At 31.9% G+C, this 17,797-nt stretch overlaps 1 protein-coding gene across 1 annotated transcript; it reads left to right on the plus strand.

Moving 5' to 3' along the window:
• Nucleotides 1–1,644: 1,644 nt before the first annotated feature.
• Nucleotides 1,645–2,001, plus strand: LOC137651860 (uncharacterized). The gene has a single exon (XM_068385078.1). The coding sequence runs from the start codon at nucleotides 1,645–1,647 to the stop codon at nucleotides 1,999–2,001; it is 357 nt and encodes a 118-aa protein (XP_068241179.1).
• The last annotated feature ends 15,796 nt before the right edge of the window (nucleotides 2,002–17,797 follow it).

Below are 17,797 nucleotides of genomic sequence, written 5' to 3' on the forward strand. Positions count from 1 at the left end.
TCAATCAACCGTAGAACGTACGAAAATCTATCAAGATATGTAATTTATTTTCCAAAACATTTATTCATAAAATGATTGGAATTTATCACTCTTTTTCTTTCCGTTATTCCTGTCCTTTGTTCTCTTATTTTTCTCCGTTGTATATCCTTTCAGTTTTCTCCTTCAACGTTTTCAGTTCAAAATCCTTCTCAAACTTTTCTAATTGGGCCATTTTTTAAATGTCTTCAGTTCAGACCCTGTTTCAAACTTTAAACATACAAGTTATTTCTGAAATGTTTGCAACTTAGCGTCTTTCTGTGAGTTTTCCCCTAACACCCATGGTCAAATGTTATCTATTCAAAAATCCTCTATTGCATTTTCCTTATTTCATCATTTACAAACCTTTTATTTTGAATGTTTTCAATTTAGATACTATTATGAACGTTTTTAATCAAACTATAAAAAGAGATTTTGTGTTAAACAACATACATTGCTAGTGAGGGATTTTAAAATTAGCGGTAGAAAACCAAAGAAGAGAAAGAGGAGATCTAGAATTAAGGTGTGGGACGTTAAAGGAGAAAAGGGTGAGCTATTTAGAAGAATTGTGAGAGGGAGATGGCTGGAAAGTTTGAACTTGATGATTGGACAGGGTAGCAGATTAAGAAATATCTTGCTGGGCACGAAAGGAACATGTGTAAGGGAAACAGAGAAATTAGTGGGAAGAACCAGCGATATGGCGTGTCGGAAGAAGAGTGGGGGTGGGACAGAGAGGTGCCAGAACCAGTTGAAAGAAAATTTAAGGCATTTAAGGACTTGAAAGTAAGAGACGCCCAGGGAGCTGGGGAACGTTACAGAGAAGAGAAAAAACCTTGTAAGAGGAAAGTAGATATAGCTATTGGAAGAGTGGTAGAGCAATTAAATAAAAGGAAAAGAACAAAGACAGGAGAAAATAATTTCAAACTTTAGGAAATGACAAGGAAAGGATTTGGGGCAGCTGGTAGTCATCGGGGATGGAGATATATTGCATATGGATGATAATATTAGGAGGAGATGGATAGAATAGTTTGAGCAACTGTTGAATACTGAAAATGAGAGAGAAGAGCTGGGAGAAGCACAAAAGGTGAGAGGCAAGTGATAGAGATACAGAATACAGAAGTGAAGTGGGCATTGAGTAAAATGGAGAATAGTAAAGCACCAGGTCCATCAGAGTTTGAAATTTAAATGGGTAAGGTACTAGCTACAAAAGGGGGAGAATGTATGCTGTATCTATCAAAAACAAAATGGAAGAGGAAATAATGGCTAAAGACTGGGAGGGCAGTCTAATGATACCTAAATTAAAGCAGAAGGGTGATAAAATGGAATCTGGGAACTATAGGGGATTTAAACTAACAGAGAATAGTTTTAAAGTTTGTAGATGGTTTTAGATAAAAGATAGAGAGATACTATAAAGATAGGGAAACAGCAGTATGGATTCATGAAGGGGAGAGAGACTATGGATGCCCTCTTTATAGTAGGGCATCTTCATGGAAAGAGACTAAAGGGAAACCAGAAATCTTCTGGGCTTTTGTAGATTTAGAGAAGGCTTATGATAGAATACCAAGAGAAGTGATATTCTAGTATTTGAGGAATAGGAAAGTCCTGAAGAAGTTGATTAGAATGGTAGAGATGACGTACAAAAGAACAAGGACTAAAGTAGTAACAGCTTTTGGGGAAACAGAAACCTTTGAATTTAGTGTAGTATTACACCAAGTGTTAGCATTAAGCCCATTTTCATTTGTGCTGGTCATGGATGTCTTAAGTGAAAATATCATGAATGAAGAGTTGTGGGAGTTGCTATATGCAGATCGTTTGGTGATTACCACTGAAAATGAAGAAGACTTACAAGGAAAGGTTGTAAAATACCAAGACTCCTTCGAGGAGGTTGGCTTGAGGATAAGATTTAAAACTGAAGCTATGTTGAGCAGTTATGAAAGTAGGGACAGGAAAGCCATAAATGAAAGTCGAGGCTCGATTACAAAATAGGTAGAATAATTTGAGATGCACGAGAAGAGAGTGTGGTACTAGAGTGAATGTCATGTTGAATGGTGAGTTACTTGAGGAAGTAGATCAGTTTAAGTACTTGGGTTATGTTGTTGCTGCAAATAGTGGAATGAAAGTAGGTGTACGTCAAAGATTGACTGAAGGATGTAAAGCATTAGGGGCAGTGAAGGGAGTAGTGAAGAATTGAGGGTTAGGGATGAATGTAAAGAGATTTCTGTATAAGAAAGTGAGTGTACCAACTGTGATGTATGGATCGGAGTGGTGGGAAATGAACGTGATGGAAAGAGATAAATTGAATATGTTCGAGATGAAGTGTCTGATGAGTATGGCTGCTGTATCTCAACTGGATAGAGTTAGAAACGAAATAATTAGGGTGAAAACAAGTGTGAGATATGAGTGGATATGAATATGTTGATATGGTTTGGCCATTTAGAGAGAAGGGAAAATGGTCGTCTGCTGAAGAGGATGATGAATGCAATAGTTGATGAGGGAAGTACAAGCGGAAGGCAAAGGTTTGGGTGGAAAGAAAGCCCTAGGTGACAGGAGGATAGATGTGAAAGAGGTAAAAGATCGTGGAAGAAATAGAAATGAATGGTAAATGATTGTCGTGCAGTTCCAATGGGCCCTGCTACTAACTCAGGTCATATTCGTAACCGCTGAGGTAGTGGCAGGAGGGAATCTAGCATATAAAGCTGAGTCCCTCGTCGGGCAGGGAGGAATGATGACAAGAAAAATCCCCTTTTGTTCTTTTTTATGTCGAATACCTCCCAAAATTTGGGGAAGTGCCATGGTTGATAGATAGAATAATTTAGATACTTGGGTTGTACTATAAGTCAGGAGGGAGGATGTGAGGCTGAAGTTGAGGATAGGAAAATGCAGCCTGGGGGAAGTGGAGGGAGGCAGCAGGAGTGGTATGTGATAAGAAAATGACAATCAAGCTAGGAATCAGGATCTATAAGCAAGGTGATAAGACTATTGTTAATGTATGGATAGGAAGCATGTGCTCTAAGAAGAAAAGATTAAGCAAAACTTGAGAGAACAGAGATGAGAACACTGAGGTGAATTATAGGACTATCCCTGCTTGAAAGATTGGAAAATGATGAAAAAAGAAGAATGGCACTCATAGTAAAGATTACAGAGGTGATAAGACTGCCACGATTGACATGGTGTGCGCACGTGTTAAGGATGGATGGTGGGGAGGGAGTGAGGAGGGCTTAGGAGGAACCTGTTAAGGGGAAAGATCGAGAGGGAGGCTGAGAATTAGGTGGTGAGATAAGGTGGAGAATCATATAGAGAGAAGAGGTTTGGTGGAAGAGAATGCCTGTGATAGGAGGCACTGGAGACGGTGCATCAGGCAACCGATCCCTAAATGTAGGGATAATGGTCGAAAAGAAGATGAACTTTTTCAATTCAGTTTCTTTTAAGAATGTTTTCTATGCAGTGCCTTTTATGAATGTTTTTAATTAAGTTTATTTCTGGAGTGCTTGAAATTCTATTCTTTTATGAACGTTAAAAATTCTGTTTTTTTATGAACATTTTCAATTCAGTTATTTTATGAACGTTTACAATTCAGTTTCTGTTATGAATGTTTTAAATTCAGTTTCTTTTATAAATATGTTAAATTCAGTTTCTTTTATGAAAGTTTTCAATTCAGTTTCTTTTAAGAATGTTTTCAGTTCAGTTTCTTTTATGATCATGTTCAATTCAGTTACTTTTCTGAACCTTTTCAATTCAGGTACTATTATGAACGTTTTTAATTCAGTGTCTATTATGAACAGTGTCAATTAATTTTCTTTTATGAACGTTTTCAATTTAGTTTTTATTATGAACGTTCTCAATTCAGTTTCTTTTATGATCGTGATAAATTCAGTTTCTTTTATGAATGTCTTCAATTCAGTTTCAATTATGAACGTTTTCAATTCATTTTCTTTTAAGAACATTCAATTCAGTTTCTTTTATGAACGTTTTCTATCCAGTGCCTTTTATGAACGTTTTCTATCCAGTGCCTTCTATGAACATGTTCAATTCAGTTTCTTTTAAGAATGCTTCTAATTTAGTTTCTATTATGAACGTTTTCAATTCAGTTTCTGTTATGAATGTTTTAAATTCAGTTTCTTCAATGAAAGTTTTCAATTCAGTTTCTTTTAAGAACGTTTTCAGTTCAGTTGCTTTAATGATCATGTTCAATTCAGTTACTTTTATGAACATTTTCAATTCAGGTATTATTATGAATGTTTTTAATACAGTTCCTATTATGAACGGTTCCAATTCAGTTTCTTTTATGAACGTTTTCAATTTAGTTTTTATTATGAACGTTCTCAAATCAGCTTCTTTTATGTACATGTTCAATTCAGTTTCTTTCATGAATGTCTTCAATTCAGTTTCAATTAAGAACGTTTTCAATTCAGTTTCTTTTATGAAAGTTCATTTGAGTTTCTTTAATGGATGTTTTCAATTCAGCTTCTTTTATGAACATGTTCAATTCAGATTATTTTAAGAATGTTTCCAATTCAGTTCCTATTATGAACGGTTCCAATTCAGTTTCTATCATGAAAGTTTTCAATTAATTTTCTTTTATGAACATGTTCAATTCAGTTTCTTTTAAGAATGTTTCCAATTCAGTTTTTATTATGGACGTTTTCAATTCAGTTTCTATTATGAATGTTTTCAATTCAGTTTATTTTATGATCATGCTGAATTTAGTTTCTTTTATAAACATCTTTAATTCGGTTTCTATTATGAACGTTTTCAATTCAGTTTCTGTTATGAATGTTTTAAATTCAGTTTCTTCAATGAGAGTTTTCAATTCAGTTTCTTCTAAGAACGTTTTCAGTTCAGTTTCTTTAATGATCATGTTCAATTCAGTTACTTTTATGAACATTTTCAATTCAGGTACTATTATGAATGTTTTTAATACAGTTCCTATTATGAACGGTTCCAATTCAGTTTCTTTTATGAACGTTTTCAATTTAGTTTTTATTATGAACGTTCTCAAATCAGCTTCTTTTATGTACATGTTCAATTCAGTTTCTTTCATGAATATCTTCAATTCAGTTTCAATTAAGAACGTTTTCAATTCAGTTTCTTTTATGAAAGTTTATTTGAGTTTCTTTAATGGATGTTTTCAATTCAGCTTCTTTTATGAACATGTTCAATTCAGATTATTTTAAGAATGTTTCCAATTCAGTTCCTATTATGAACGGTTCCAATTCAGTTTCTATCATGAAAGTTTTCAATTAATTTTCTTTTATGAACATGTTCAATTCAGTTTCTTTTAAGAATGTTTCCAATTCAGTTTTTATTATGGACGTTTTCAATTCAGTTTCTATTATGAATGTTTTCAATTCAGTTTCTTTTATGATCATGCTGAATTTAGTTTCTTTTATAAACATCTTTAATTCGGTTTCTATTATGAACGTTTTCAATTCAGTTTTTTATGAACATGTTCAATTCAGTTTCTTATATGAACGTTTTCAATGCAGTGTCTATTATGAATGTTTTCGATTTAGTTTCTTTTATGAACATGTTCAATTCAGATTCTATTATGAATGTTTTCTATTCAGTTTCTTTTATGAAAATGTTCAATTAAGTTTCTTTCAAAATTGTTTCCAATTCGTTTTTTATTATGAATGTTTTTAATTCACTATTATGGACGGTTTTAATTCAGTTTCTTTTATGAATATGTGTAAATTCAGTTCCTCTTGTGAACGTTTTCAATTCAGTTTTTTATGAATATGTTCAATTTGGTTTCTTTTATGAACGTTTTCAATTCAGTTTCTATTATGAACATGTTAAATTTTTTTTATGAACATTTTCAAAGCAGTATCTATTATGAAAGTTTTCAATTGAGTTTCTTTTAAGAACATGTTTAATTCAGTGTCTTTTATGAACGTTTTCAATTCAGTTTCTATTATGAATGTTTTCAATTCGGCTTCTTTTATGAATATATCCAATTCAGTTTTTATTACAAAAGTTTCAATTTAGTTCGTTTATATTTTCAATTCACTTCTTTTATGAACGTTTTAAATTCAATCGTTTACAACTCAATAGTTTAGCTGATGGTTTTCATCTTGACTTTCAGGCCCATAAGTAAGGTATTTACGCCCATGCTCCTAATCTAAGTTGAAAGTATCTATTTCAGAATCTAATAGAAGGCACTATTGAACAGTATCAATTCAGGCAATGGAATTTTTTCAGTTGAGACTAATGCTTACGTTTACAGAAAAACTTCATTAAATATTTTCCGTTAGTACATTTTACCAAAAGCTTTTAGTTTAGCCTATTCCACTAAGACAACTGTTTTTATAAGTTTTCATTGCAGCCTGAATTGACAAAGTTTGAGATTCAGCCCCTTCTTAAAGTTGTCAGTATTTCAAAACATTTAGAGTCCGGCTTTATTTCACAGTTTTTCTATTTTCATAGATAAGCAATATTTAATTCTTCGTAGGAATTGAAAGAAACTCTTAATAGGTTAATTGGTAACCAAATATACTCAGGATATATAGAAATATACGTTCCATTCACGAACATTGAACAACTAATTATTAGTTTAAAAACGTCAAATTCATAATACATGAAATAAACCTTCAATTCGCTATGATTAAAAGGCATGTATTGGAATGTTTAGTTCCTTAATTATCTACTAATTGAGAGTAACAAATAAATAACGTAGAATTAATTAGATCCTGCAAATAATGATATTATTATCATTTCATAACATTATCATTATTATTATTTGGTAAGCTACAACCCTAGTTGGAGAAGCAGGATGCTATAAGCCAAAGGACTACAACATGGAAAATAACCCAGCGAGGAAAGGACATAAGGAAATAAATAAACTATAAAAGAAGTAATGAGCAATTAGAATGTCTCAATTATTTTCAAAAGATATTGATTTTCCTCATATAATTAATACCTAATTGAGCATAAAAACTAGTTTACAAATAAGAAGACATTAAAAAGTCACTTATTGATTCGTATAGGTAAAATCAGTTTATTACAGTTTATTATGACAAAATATTAAATAATAGTATCACCACAAAATGATGAGCCGTAAGTTTAGTAAATTAATAACGAAATGAAAGTTTAAAATGTAAAAGTAAGAATTTGGATGACCTGCTATAAAAAAAAGAAAAAAAAGTTTTAATAATCTCTAAGAAATTGAAACCAAGTCATCTAAAGACTGACAACTCAAATGCATTTATAATAAGAAAACTCCAATCCACCCTTCCACCCTTTCCCAAGTTATTCACTCCTGCCCTTCAAAATCAGGCCAATCTCTTCCTCCTAATCATAGGGGAAAGCTAAAACAAAATGCAATAAAGATTAAATATAATTGAGGCGTATAAAGAAAGAGAAGAGAGAAATCCCTTCCAGCCACAGAGGCTGCCTCCCGATGTCTAATATCAACAGAGAAATCATAGCGTAAGAGAAAGGCCACACACCAAGTTTGAGAGAATCGATACAATTTCCACCTTCCTCCACAAAACCTCTGCTCTGGCTGAGAAACTCCCCCCCCCCCCCCCCCCCCCCCCCCCGCCCACCAACCAATGGCCGCCTCCTTATCCTCTCCATCCCTTTCCTCTTTCCCACTCCACCTCCTCCGGAGCCCTTTAGAGATGTAAACCCCTTCCTTCCTTCCTCCTTTCTTGTTCCTCCCCTTCTTGATGGTAATAAATCCACACAAGACCTTCACCGCTAGAATGGCCTGGTTAGGCTCTCTCTCTCTCTCTCTCTCTCTCTCTCTCTCTCTCTCTCTCTCCTTTATACACTCGCACTACTTGTTACATTTCATTACAAAAGGTGTCAACTCACGCCCTACAATAGACGACAGCCTGGAACGTGCCCGCCCTTAGACCCCCTTGCTAACACTGAATTCACCCTGAAACGCTAGGTCTATAATTCAGGCTATAACATAAATAACTATTATGTACCCGCGAGCCTCAGAACCCTTTGGACCATTTCCGCCTTTTGGCCCTCGATATCTGAGGTTGTTTTCCCTTGTCGCTCGCCCCGCTGTTTCTGCCACACTTCCCACGGAGGTGAAGAGTTGATAAGTATAGTTTAGAGCACACTTACAAATTTATAACATTATAAGTATGAGGCTAATATCAATTATCGGATAATTGATGGCTCTACGAGTGCAGTAGACACATGATATTGGGGTGCAAAGCCAAGAGTCAAGATTAAGAGTTGCGGAAAAAAAGGCGCATAAAAGGTGACAGAGAGTAGTACTTTAAAAGAAGGCGCCAGTAGCATTCAATTGCCAGAAAAGAAAAAGGGTTGAATGTTTGTTTACAGCTGTATAAATGTGACACTCCAAGGACAGAAGGTTACATTTCATTAGTTAATGTTAAGATTTATATTAAACAGACCTGCGAATTACATGGTCAAACACTAAAAAGGCTTAGACAAAGAACTAGTTCTTATAATATTTGGTGGTAATTGGAGGAAAGTAAAGTTTATGAAGTTGAACATATATATGGAATGAGAGCAAAGAGGTAGATGAGAGCCGAAAATGGCAGACAGTAATGCAGCTGTTGATATTTATTATAAGCGCATGATGAAAAAAAAAGTGACAAAGTGAAAAATTAAATGCAAAACAATTTAAAAAGCTAAACAATTATTGGAATAGGAATCCATTACCAGAGAACTCTCATCATTCCTTCTCATATGGGTTGGTTAATGGCGTTAAAGTACTCCCTACCAGCAGCATTGAATTTATCTAAATCAGGAATATATTTGATTTCTTCTTGATAATTTGAAAGTATTTTTTTAAACGATTTGCATTAGTAAACATCTGGTCTAAATTCAGATATATCGCCAACATATGGTGATAGTATGTGGATTTGATAACTGATAACCGCTTATTGAAAGTATTTGCCAAAAAAAAATTAATATTGACTCTGATAAAAGGCTACGTGTCTAGGTATAAAGTAATAAGACCCACTGTTCTGGAGAGAGAGAGAGAGAGAGAGAGAGAGAGAGAGAGAGAGAGAGAGAGAGAGAGAACGAACCCTAAAGGTTTCTAAAATGTTACCAGTTCTCATTAGCTCTTTTTGAGCAATCCATCACTATTTCTATCTATATAGCCTATATGAGTTTCTACAAAATTTAATTTGATGAGGAACTGTCAATCAGTAAATTCAGGGGTATTGGTTTTGTATCTCCACATTGTTAAGTTTTAAGGACTTACAGTATATATCTGTCAGTTAGGAAGTGATTACCAATTATGTATGTGTATATATATATATATATATATATATATATATATATATATATATATATATATATATATATATATATATATATATATATATATATATATGTGTGTGTGTGTGTGTGTGTGTGTGTGTGTATGTTTGTGTGTGTGAGTGTGTGAATATGTGAGAGAGAGAGAGAGAGAGAGAGAGAGAGAGAGAGAGAGAGAGAGCCCGAGCGCGCTTAGTATTTATCTTTGTGCATAAAAGATGATTTCAAACTGCATCAATCTCCCCCTCCCCTAGGTCATCTCTCTCTCTCTCTCTCTCTCTCTCTCTCTCTCTCTCTCTCTCTCTCTCTCTCTCTCTCCTCTCTCTCTCTCTCTCATACATTTTCCTCCTCCACTTACCTTTCCCTGCTTCCATGAGAGAGACAGGGCGACTGAGTTAGGAGAAAAGGAAATTAGATCCTTTAAAGCGAATGTGTGTTGGAGCTCTACCTGCCACCAGAAGAAGGATTTCTTCCAACCTTCACATTTTTATACCTTTTGAGATTTCTCCTCTCTGATATATTTCTTCCGATTTTAGTTGAATTTTTTTCTCTTTTCGGTTTTAAGGTTAAATTAATGTCACTGAAATTATATTGTTTGCTATTATAAAATGTGATGTTACCTGCTTTTACGTCTTTCCTATTTCTTTTATATCATTTATTTGAAGAAGAGTAACATTTTTGAATTTTTTTACTTTTTTTTTGGGATAGTCTTTGCTGTCGTTAGTTTCATTCCATCATGGATAACAACTTTGACATAAAGCGTTAAGAATTATTTAGAGGGTTGTGAAAAGTGAATAGGAATATTCAAGGGCTGAAAATGGCAGTGAAATTTGATCTAGAAATGATATTGATAAACAAAATAAAAGTGTAAAAATAAGCAGACATGCTGTAATACGAGAGAGAGAGAGAGAGAGAGAGAGAGAGAGAGAGAGAGAGAGAGAGAGAGAGAGAGAGAGAGAGATCGGTGAACAAGGCAGTTCATTTACTTATTACAAAATCATCTCATCCTATGACACCAAAAGGATTTTAAGTGTTCAAAAGAGATCCATTATCCTATTAATCCACACTTAACGTTACGCCCCTTTCTACTTACAAAACGTTTGAATTACCATAGGCGTCTATTAATCCAATTATAGCCATAAAGATCTACAGTATGTTTGCGTTAAGTTTACCACTTTAGATCAAATGCCAATTGTAATTTTCATTACTACAGTTCTCAAAAATATAAACATTCAAATATCTCTCGAAAACCTTAAACAAATATACCTTTAAAACATTTTATTTTCGTCTTCCATTTATTTACTTTTTAATGGAAATACTATGCAGTTTACATATCAACACTGATCGAACAATAATTGAAATATCAATTTATGACCTGGTTTCAACAACTCTTAGTGACGTATGTATTAAAAAGAAAACCTGTTAAACATGATATATATATATATATCATGGATATAACTATCTTTTCTGGTATGAATAATCATCAATTTGTAATACATGTATAATACAAAACAAGACAGGAATCAGGTATAGTAATTGTGAAAAACAATAAAATATAGATATGAAATTATAGAAAAATATAGACAATAATAACAAATAAATGAAGATGAATGAGTAACAAGAGACTCATATATGAATAAATTATGCCTTAAAAGTTTCCTTTTTTTTATATTTAGCAATATAGCTATATAAGCAGGAAATTAACAAAAGTATTCTAAGAAGTGAGCAAATGGCATTGCTAACTATGATTTACGCAAAATCAAAATTATTTGCTTTATTCCCTCTACTTCACAACAGCAAAATGTAACATACCTTATTTATGACTCAGGACTTTTACGAGAAAAGGGTGAATAAAAATAAAAAGATATTCTAACATGGTCGACTTGTTGCCAATCAAAACCAAAAAATTAAATTCTTGTTCAACAAGCAACAGTAACACAATATCTCCTTAAATTGTTGCAGAAGCAAAGAAAAAATATACAAAATTATTTCCCTATAGTATTATATATAATTTCGTTAATGTAAAAACTAGATTTGAAAATTTTATCATATAAGGTGTTTCGCAAACCATCAATCATGCATAGCGCTACCATTGATATGAATTCCTTGAACCGTGAATGGTAATACACATTAAACCCGGAAATGGGTAAAACACCATATATTACAGCCACATGTTTTCACAACAATTCTGCGTACTAAAAGGAAATATATTCCTTCTGCTTTTTCCATGCTGGTAACAAAGGGTACAAGAAAAACATTAGCAAGTGCATATCCTAAACTCACCAAATATACAAAAAGAAATGTGTAAACGAGAAAATCTCAGCCATTCTTTATAAATCACCAAACACCAAACACTCATACGAAGGAATTAAAAAATTCTATGACCTTTAGTTGTAAACTTCAGCAAAATGGGTTTTCATACTTAGAAATAATCTCCGCTATATAGTAAAGATCAGGTGCCTGGCTATATCTAAAATATTTATATATAATATATATATATATATATATATATATATATATATATATATATATATATATATATATATATATATATATATATATATATATATATGTGTGTGTGTGTGTATATATATTATGTGTGTGTTTGTGTGTGTGTTTATACATAATATTTCCCGGTCAATCTCCCATTATTCTTCCAAGCCCTCAGCTATCCCTATCCCTCTAGTAAGAGGGAGAGGGAGAGCAGTCAAACACTGGTGAGACTGGCCTGCGTGTATATCCATATTTATCTGAATATCTAGCCACCATTTTTGTCAGGTCGAGTATACTAGTTAGTAAAGAACCAGTAAACTCACTATACATATATATAAATGTGTGTGTTCGTATGTGTGTATACGTAGGCCCTACTTGTAATTGATATAATAGCAATCAGCCAGAAATTTGAAAGGAAATCACTGGATACAAGCTCTCACTGTCATGCATCTCACCACTTCATCGGGGGTTATGTACTGATCGTAAGCACACATACACTGATACACACAGACACACACACACACACACACACACACACACACACACACATATATATATATATATATTATATATATATATATATATATATATATATATATATGTGTGTGTGTGTGTATATATATATACATATATATATATATATATATATATATATATATATATATATATATATATATATATATATATATATATATATATATATATACATATATATGTATATATGCATATATATATGTATATATATTATATATATACAGTATATATATAATATATATATATATATGTGTGTGTATGTGTATTAAATACATACATATAAATATATATATATATATATATATATAATATATATATATATATATATATATATATATAATATATATATATATACATATTATATATATATATATATATATATATATATATATATATATATATATGTGTGTGTGTGTATATATATATGTATATATATGTGTTTATATATATATATATATATATATATATATATATATATATATATATATATATGTATATATATATATTATATATATATATATATATATGTTCATAAATCTATATCTATATTAATATACATATACATTTATATATGTATATAGATATATAGTACATACCTATACTGTATGTGCATATACAATTATATAGTATTGTATAAATCTCTATTCGTATATAATCTATATATTGGTACATGTTATGATAAATATATATATATATATATATATTATACTATATATATATATATATATATATATATATATATATATATATATACTTATATTTTATATGTATATAATATATATATATATATAATATATATATATATATATATATATATATATATATATATATATAATATTATATATATATATATATATATGTATATGTATGCTGTATAATAGTCAATAGAATTTTTTTTTTAAATTAAATGGCCCGTCGCAAAGAAAGTAGATGAACTATTTTAACAATTTTCAATATAAACTAATAAAAAGAAGGGACATTTAAGAGAATAAAGTTTAAAAATTGCGACAGATCTGCTTCTAGGTAAAAAAAAAAAAAAAAAAAAAAAAAGAAAAAAAAAAAAAAAGTTAAAAGGGAACAGTCAGAGAATTAGATATAAAAAGAGATCCAAAAGTTTATGATTTAAAGATAAGCAACAGTCAAGGGATTGTGCTATCCAAATATTATCAATTTCGTTATGTATTAATGTAGGAAGTGCTTCCATGACTTGTCTTACAAAATCGTCTGACAGTAGACGAATCTCTCCCCTTGAGCTCGATGAATAAGTTGTTATAAGAGTAGCTAAGAGCAGGAAAGAAAATCTACTTATAAGCAGAGGATAAGAGAGAATAGGAAGACAATGGCAACACAAGTTTGTTTTGAATTCCATCTTAGTAATAGTGCTCCATCTATGAAAATAGCATTCTAAACATGGTAAACTTAATTTAACCTGAAATTTTAATAACAGGAGTGTAATAATTATTAGGTCATGTTATACCACATCTAATTTTCCAGCAGCAGATCTTGCTCTCTAACCAAACAAGTAATTGAGTAAAATGGTAATAAAAAAAAAATAGATAAATCATAAAAAAATACCACAAGTACAGGTAAACCTAAAACCAAATGCATTGGTAGAGTATAATTTTTGAAAACACAGGTTATGATATTATAAAGAAATATAAGGCCACTCGATACGGTACCTAAGTAGCTCCAGAAGATCAAAATAGTGCCGAAAATATTTGTCAGTTCACAAAATCATCAATGAAAAGAAAAAGAATTCCATCGATCACCTTGAAACAACTGTGTCTGTAACATTGCAAACAACAATAGACATTTTAAATTTGAATATGTTATTTAGATCAAAATAGATATACATACATACATTCATACATACATACATACATATATTCATACGTGCATACATGCATGTGCGTAATTGAGGGTGAAGGTATAGTTCAAGGTTTTTAGGAAGAAATATTAAAATTATGAAATATTCAAGAGGCAATTTTAACTCCAATTAATATCATTTATTTGCACATCAAATATAAGTATTTTCTGATTCATAAACAGTAATATTCTATTCAATATCTAATTTCAATTCAGTTAGTTGCGTAGTTATGACAATGCCGATTGACACAGTCTTTTAAAGAGGAAGGAGAGATCATAACTCCGAGACATTTTTTCAATTATACTTAAGTTTTGAGGCCAGTTTTCACTGTCCCTTTTTTAACAGACTTGTTCACGTTATTACCTGTTAAAGATCCCCGAAATTCATAGAAACCTGGAGGGGGGGGGGCCGTTGCAAGAAATTTCTACACTGAAAAAGAGATAGGTTCCACTGGGCTCTAAACAAGAATTTCGCTTTATCTTTCTGATGGCAAAACACTGTTATTAGTATCTTCATTGAAAGAGCCATAATATTGATACAGGGTGAGATTAACATATATTCTTATCAACCAGATTTCAATGGGACAAGAGAAGTAAATTCATTACTTTTCGTTTCAACCCCTCACCCCCCTGCCAAGAAAAAAAGATTGTTGGAAAGGGTGAGCTTACCTGCCAAAAGGAAACAATATACAAGGCTCTAGTTGTTGGGAAAACGAAAGCTAGAAGAGAAATCATAAAAACATATTTCGAAAAATAAAATGTTTGGAAATAACAAAAGTGTGTTCGTCCTAAAATTCCACTTAACCTATCGTTTAAATTATGTAAATCGTATCCTAATGGACGAAATACATATAGTTACGGGTAGATATCCCTACCCATTATACAATTAAGGAATAATATATTTGAGAGTCAGGGAATGCTAACAAAATATAACAAAGTTATTCTCAAGAGGCCTATTTTGCTCTCACTCCGTAAAAGTTTAATACACATCAGGAAAAAACTAAATTGGTGAATGATAAAGAACTCAAATGAATAGGCACATATTTTTGGAATAACTATGAAAACTTTATTTTAGAAATTAATAAACTTCACACATATTTGTTTTCACATTCTAAAAACACAATTAAGTAGGTAAATATTTGATATATAAGAACAAAGGTAACTTTTATTAAAGAAAAAGCACAGCAGAATTTAAGATACAATTTCACACAGCTTTTGCGCTGAAGGTAGATAGGTTAAATACGTAGAGTTTCACGTGAAGCTTGGTTCCCGAGTCTTCAATTTTAAGGCCGTTCCATAAATGTAAGTATGTTTGCGTGTATCAATCCTCACAATATTCATAGACTAACAGCTTTCAGTATATAATCACAAAAATTCTGATTTCCCGTTTAAGTAAATCCATAACTGTGAAACGGCTCCTCGAAAAGGATTCTTTATACAGTAGTATCTTTTCTGTAAAAGAAAAAAAAAAAAAAAAAAAAAAAAAAAAATCCATGTTCTTTCAGTGGTGGGGAATTGCCTAATTTGAAGCTTTCTTTTGGTCATCTCATTTCAATATGTTTGAAATTCCTCTTTATATATAATTTCTCAAGAGAATAAACTTCGTGAACAATTGAATATAAGTTTGATTTCACATTTAGATTTCTTTCTTGCTAGTACATGAATATTATATACTTAATTACCAGATACTAAAGGAAGTGATTACTTTTTCTCCCACTAGCTAAAAACATAACAAGAATCTTAGACACAAAAAGAAAAAATAATGATGTTTCTATTTTACAGATGACTACGGTAAACTTCTTAGTCATCCTAGCATACAATCAACACGAGTAATCGCTAAAAGGTAAAAAGTCTTATTTGAGGTCTTTATAAGGGTGATTTTTACCAACGAGTAACTATTCGGATAGTGAAGAAATAAACACTAAATCGTGAGTCATTTAAATAAATGACTATTCGAATGTTATAAGTGATAGACGGGTGGCAGAAAGGATGGATAGAAAATGAAGATGTAAGGAATTGAGGATAGAAGAGAATATAAGAAGGGGGATGAGAATTAGTAGGAAATCACAATAAAAATGTTCTTAAAAGCTATGAATAAAGAATTAGATTCCTTTAATCCACCTTTAATCCAGATTAATCCCCTTGAGTGGGGATAATTAAACGCAGTGTAAAGTAGGTAAATCCTCTAGCACATGAAGCATGGCAAAGCGATTCATCACCCCGTATTCAGACCAGGCAGATTCATTAAACAGATGAATATGGCCATGTTGCTCTTTATTAGGATATCCAGGGGGGAGTGGAGGGTCATGCAACGCCTAATAATGGAGAGAGAGAGAGAGAGAGAGAGAGAGAGAGAGAGAGAGAGAGAGAGAGAGAGAGAGAGAGAGAAGAGAGGTGGGAAGGGGGGTCATGAAATACCTAGTAATGGGGAGAGAGAGAGAGAGAGAGAGAGAGAGAGAGAGAGAGAGAGAGAGAGAGAGAGAGAGAGAGAGAGAGAGAGAAAGTTGAAATGATTGGAAGGGGAGGGTCATGCAACACCTAATATTGTAGAGATGTATATAAAATGAGAGAGAAAGAAAAAGAAATTCAGGGGATTGGAAATAGTTGGAAGGTGGTCGAAACACCTAATAATGGAGAGAGAGAGAGAGAGAGAGAGAGAGAGAGAGAGAGAGAGAGAGAGAGAGAGAGAGAGAGAAAGAAATCTTATAGCTAACATAGGAGAATTTTATCGTATTAATTATTGAGTTGCAAGGTTAGTTATCAAACTAAATAAGTATCAACCATAGATCATTCAAATGCATGCACCAGCAACATCCCGTACAGAGGAAGAAATAAAACTTTTTATGAAGATCTGGAAATATCTATGAAAAAACATAGGAATCAATTTATATTTGTTTTGGGTGATTTCAATGCTAAAATAGGTAAAAATAAAAGAGGAGAATCGGCAATAGGTAAATTTGGAGTAGGCACAAGAAAGAACAAAGGGGACATGCTTCTAGAATTTGCTAAAAAAAAAAAAAAAAAAAAAAAAAAAGATAAAAAATTCATCTTAAAATCATAAACACCTTTTTTTTTTTTTTTTAAAGCAGCTTAGAAAATAGACTTGGAGAAGCCTAAATGGAGGAAATAACAAAATAGTTTTTATTCTCAGTGATTGATTTAGTTAAAAAAGTCACAATTTTAAACAAGTTTTGGTCAAGGTATCTTAAAAGCAAGATTTGTTTAGATCTAAGGGGAGAAAGAGAAAAACTAATTTTAAGAAAGAAAATATACGCTCCTGTAATAAGTGAAAAATCTGATGAATTTAGTTTTGAAATACAAAATAGGCACTCACAGCTATATATTGAAATGGAAACAAGTAAAGAGGATATGAACAGAAATTTAACAAAATGTGAGGAGGTGACTGTTAGATGATAACTGAGAGGCGAGGTGAATTCAACTACACTTTGTTAAACAATCATCGAGTTTATGTACAGTGATTTACGAGCAAAAAAGTCACAAAAACTCAGACAAGAAAAGGCAAGAATTAGCATGATAACACAAGTTAGTCTATAGCAGTGCAGGGAAGAGCGAGTTATAAATCCTTACAATATACGAGTGTGAATGAAACACTTACGGTACATGGTTTCCACCC

Source organism: Palaemon carinicauda, chromosome 13 (genome assembly GCF_036898095.1).
Source record: "Palaemon carinicauda isolate YSFRI2023 chromosome 13, ASM3689809v2, whole genome shotgun sequence".
In the NCBI taxonomy this organism is placed as follows: Eukaryota; Metazoa; Arthropoda; class Malacostraca; order Decapoda; family Palaemonidae; genus Palaemon; species Palaemon carinicauda.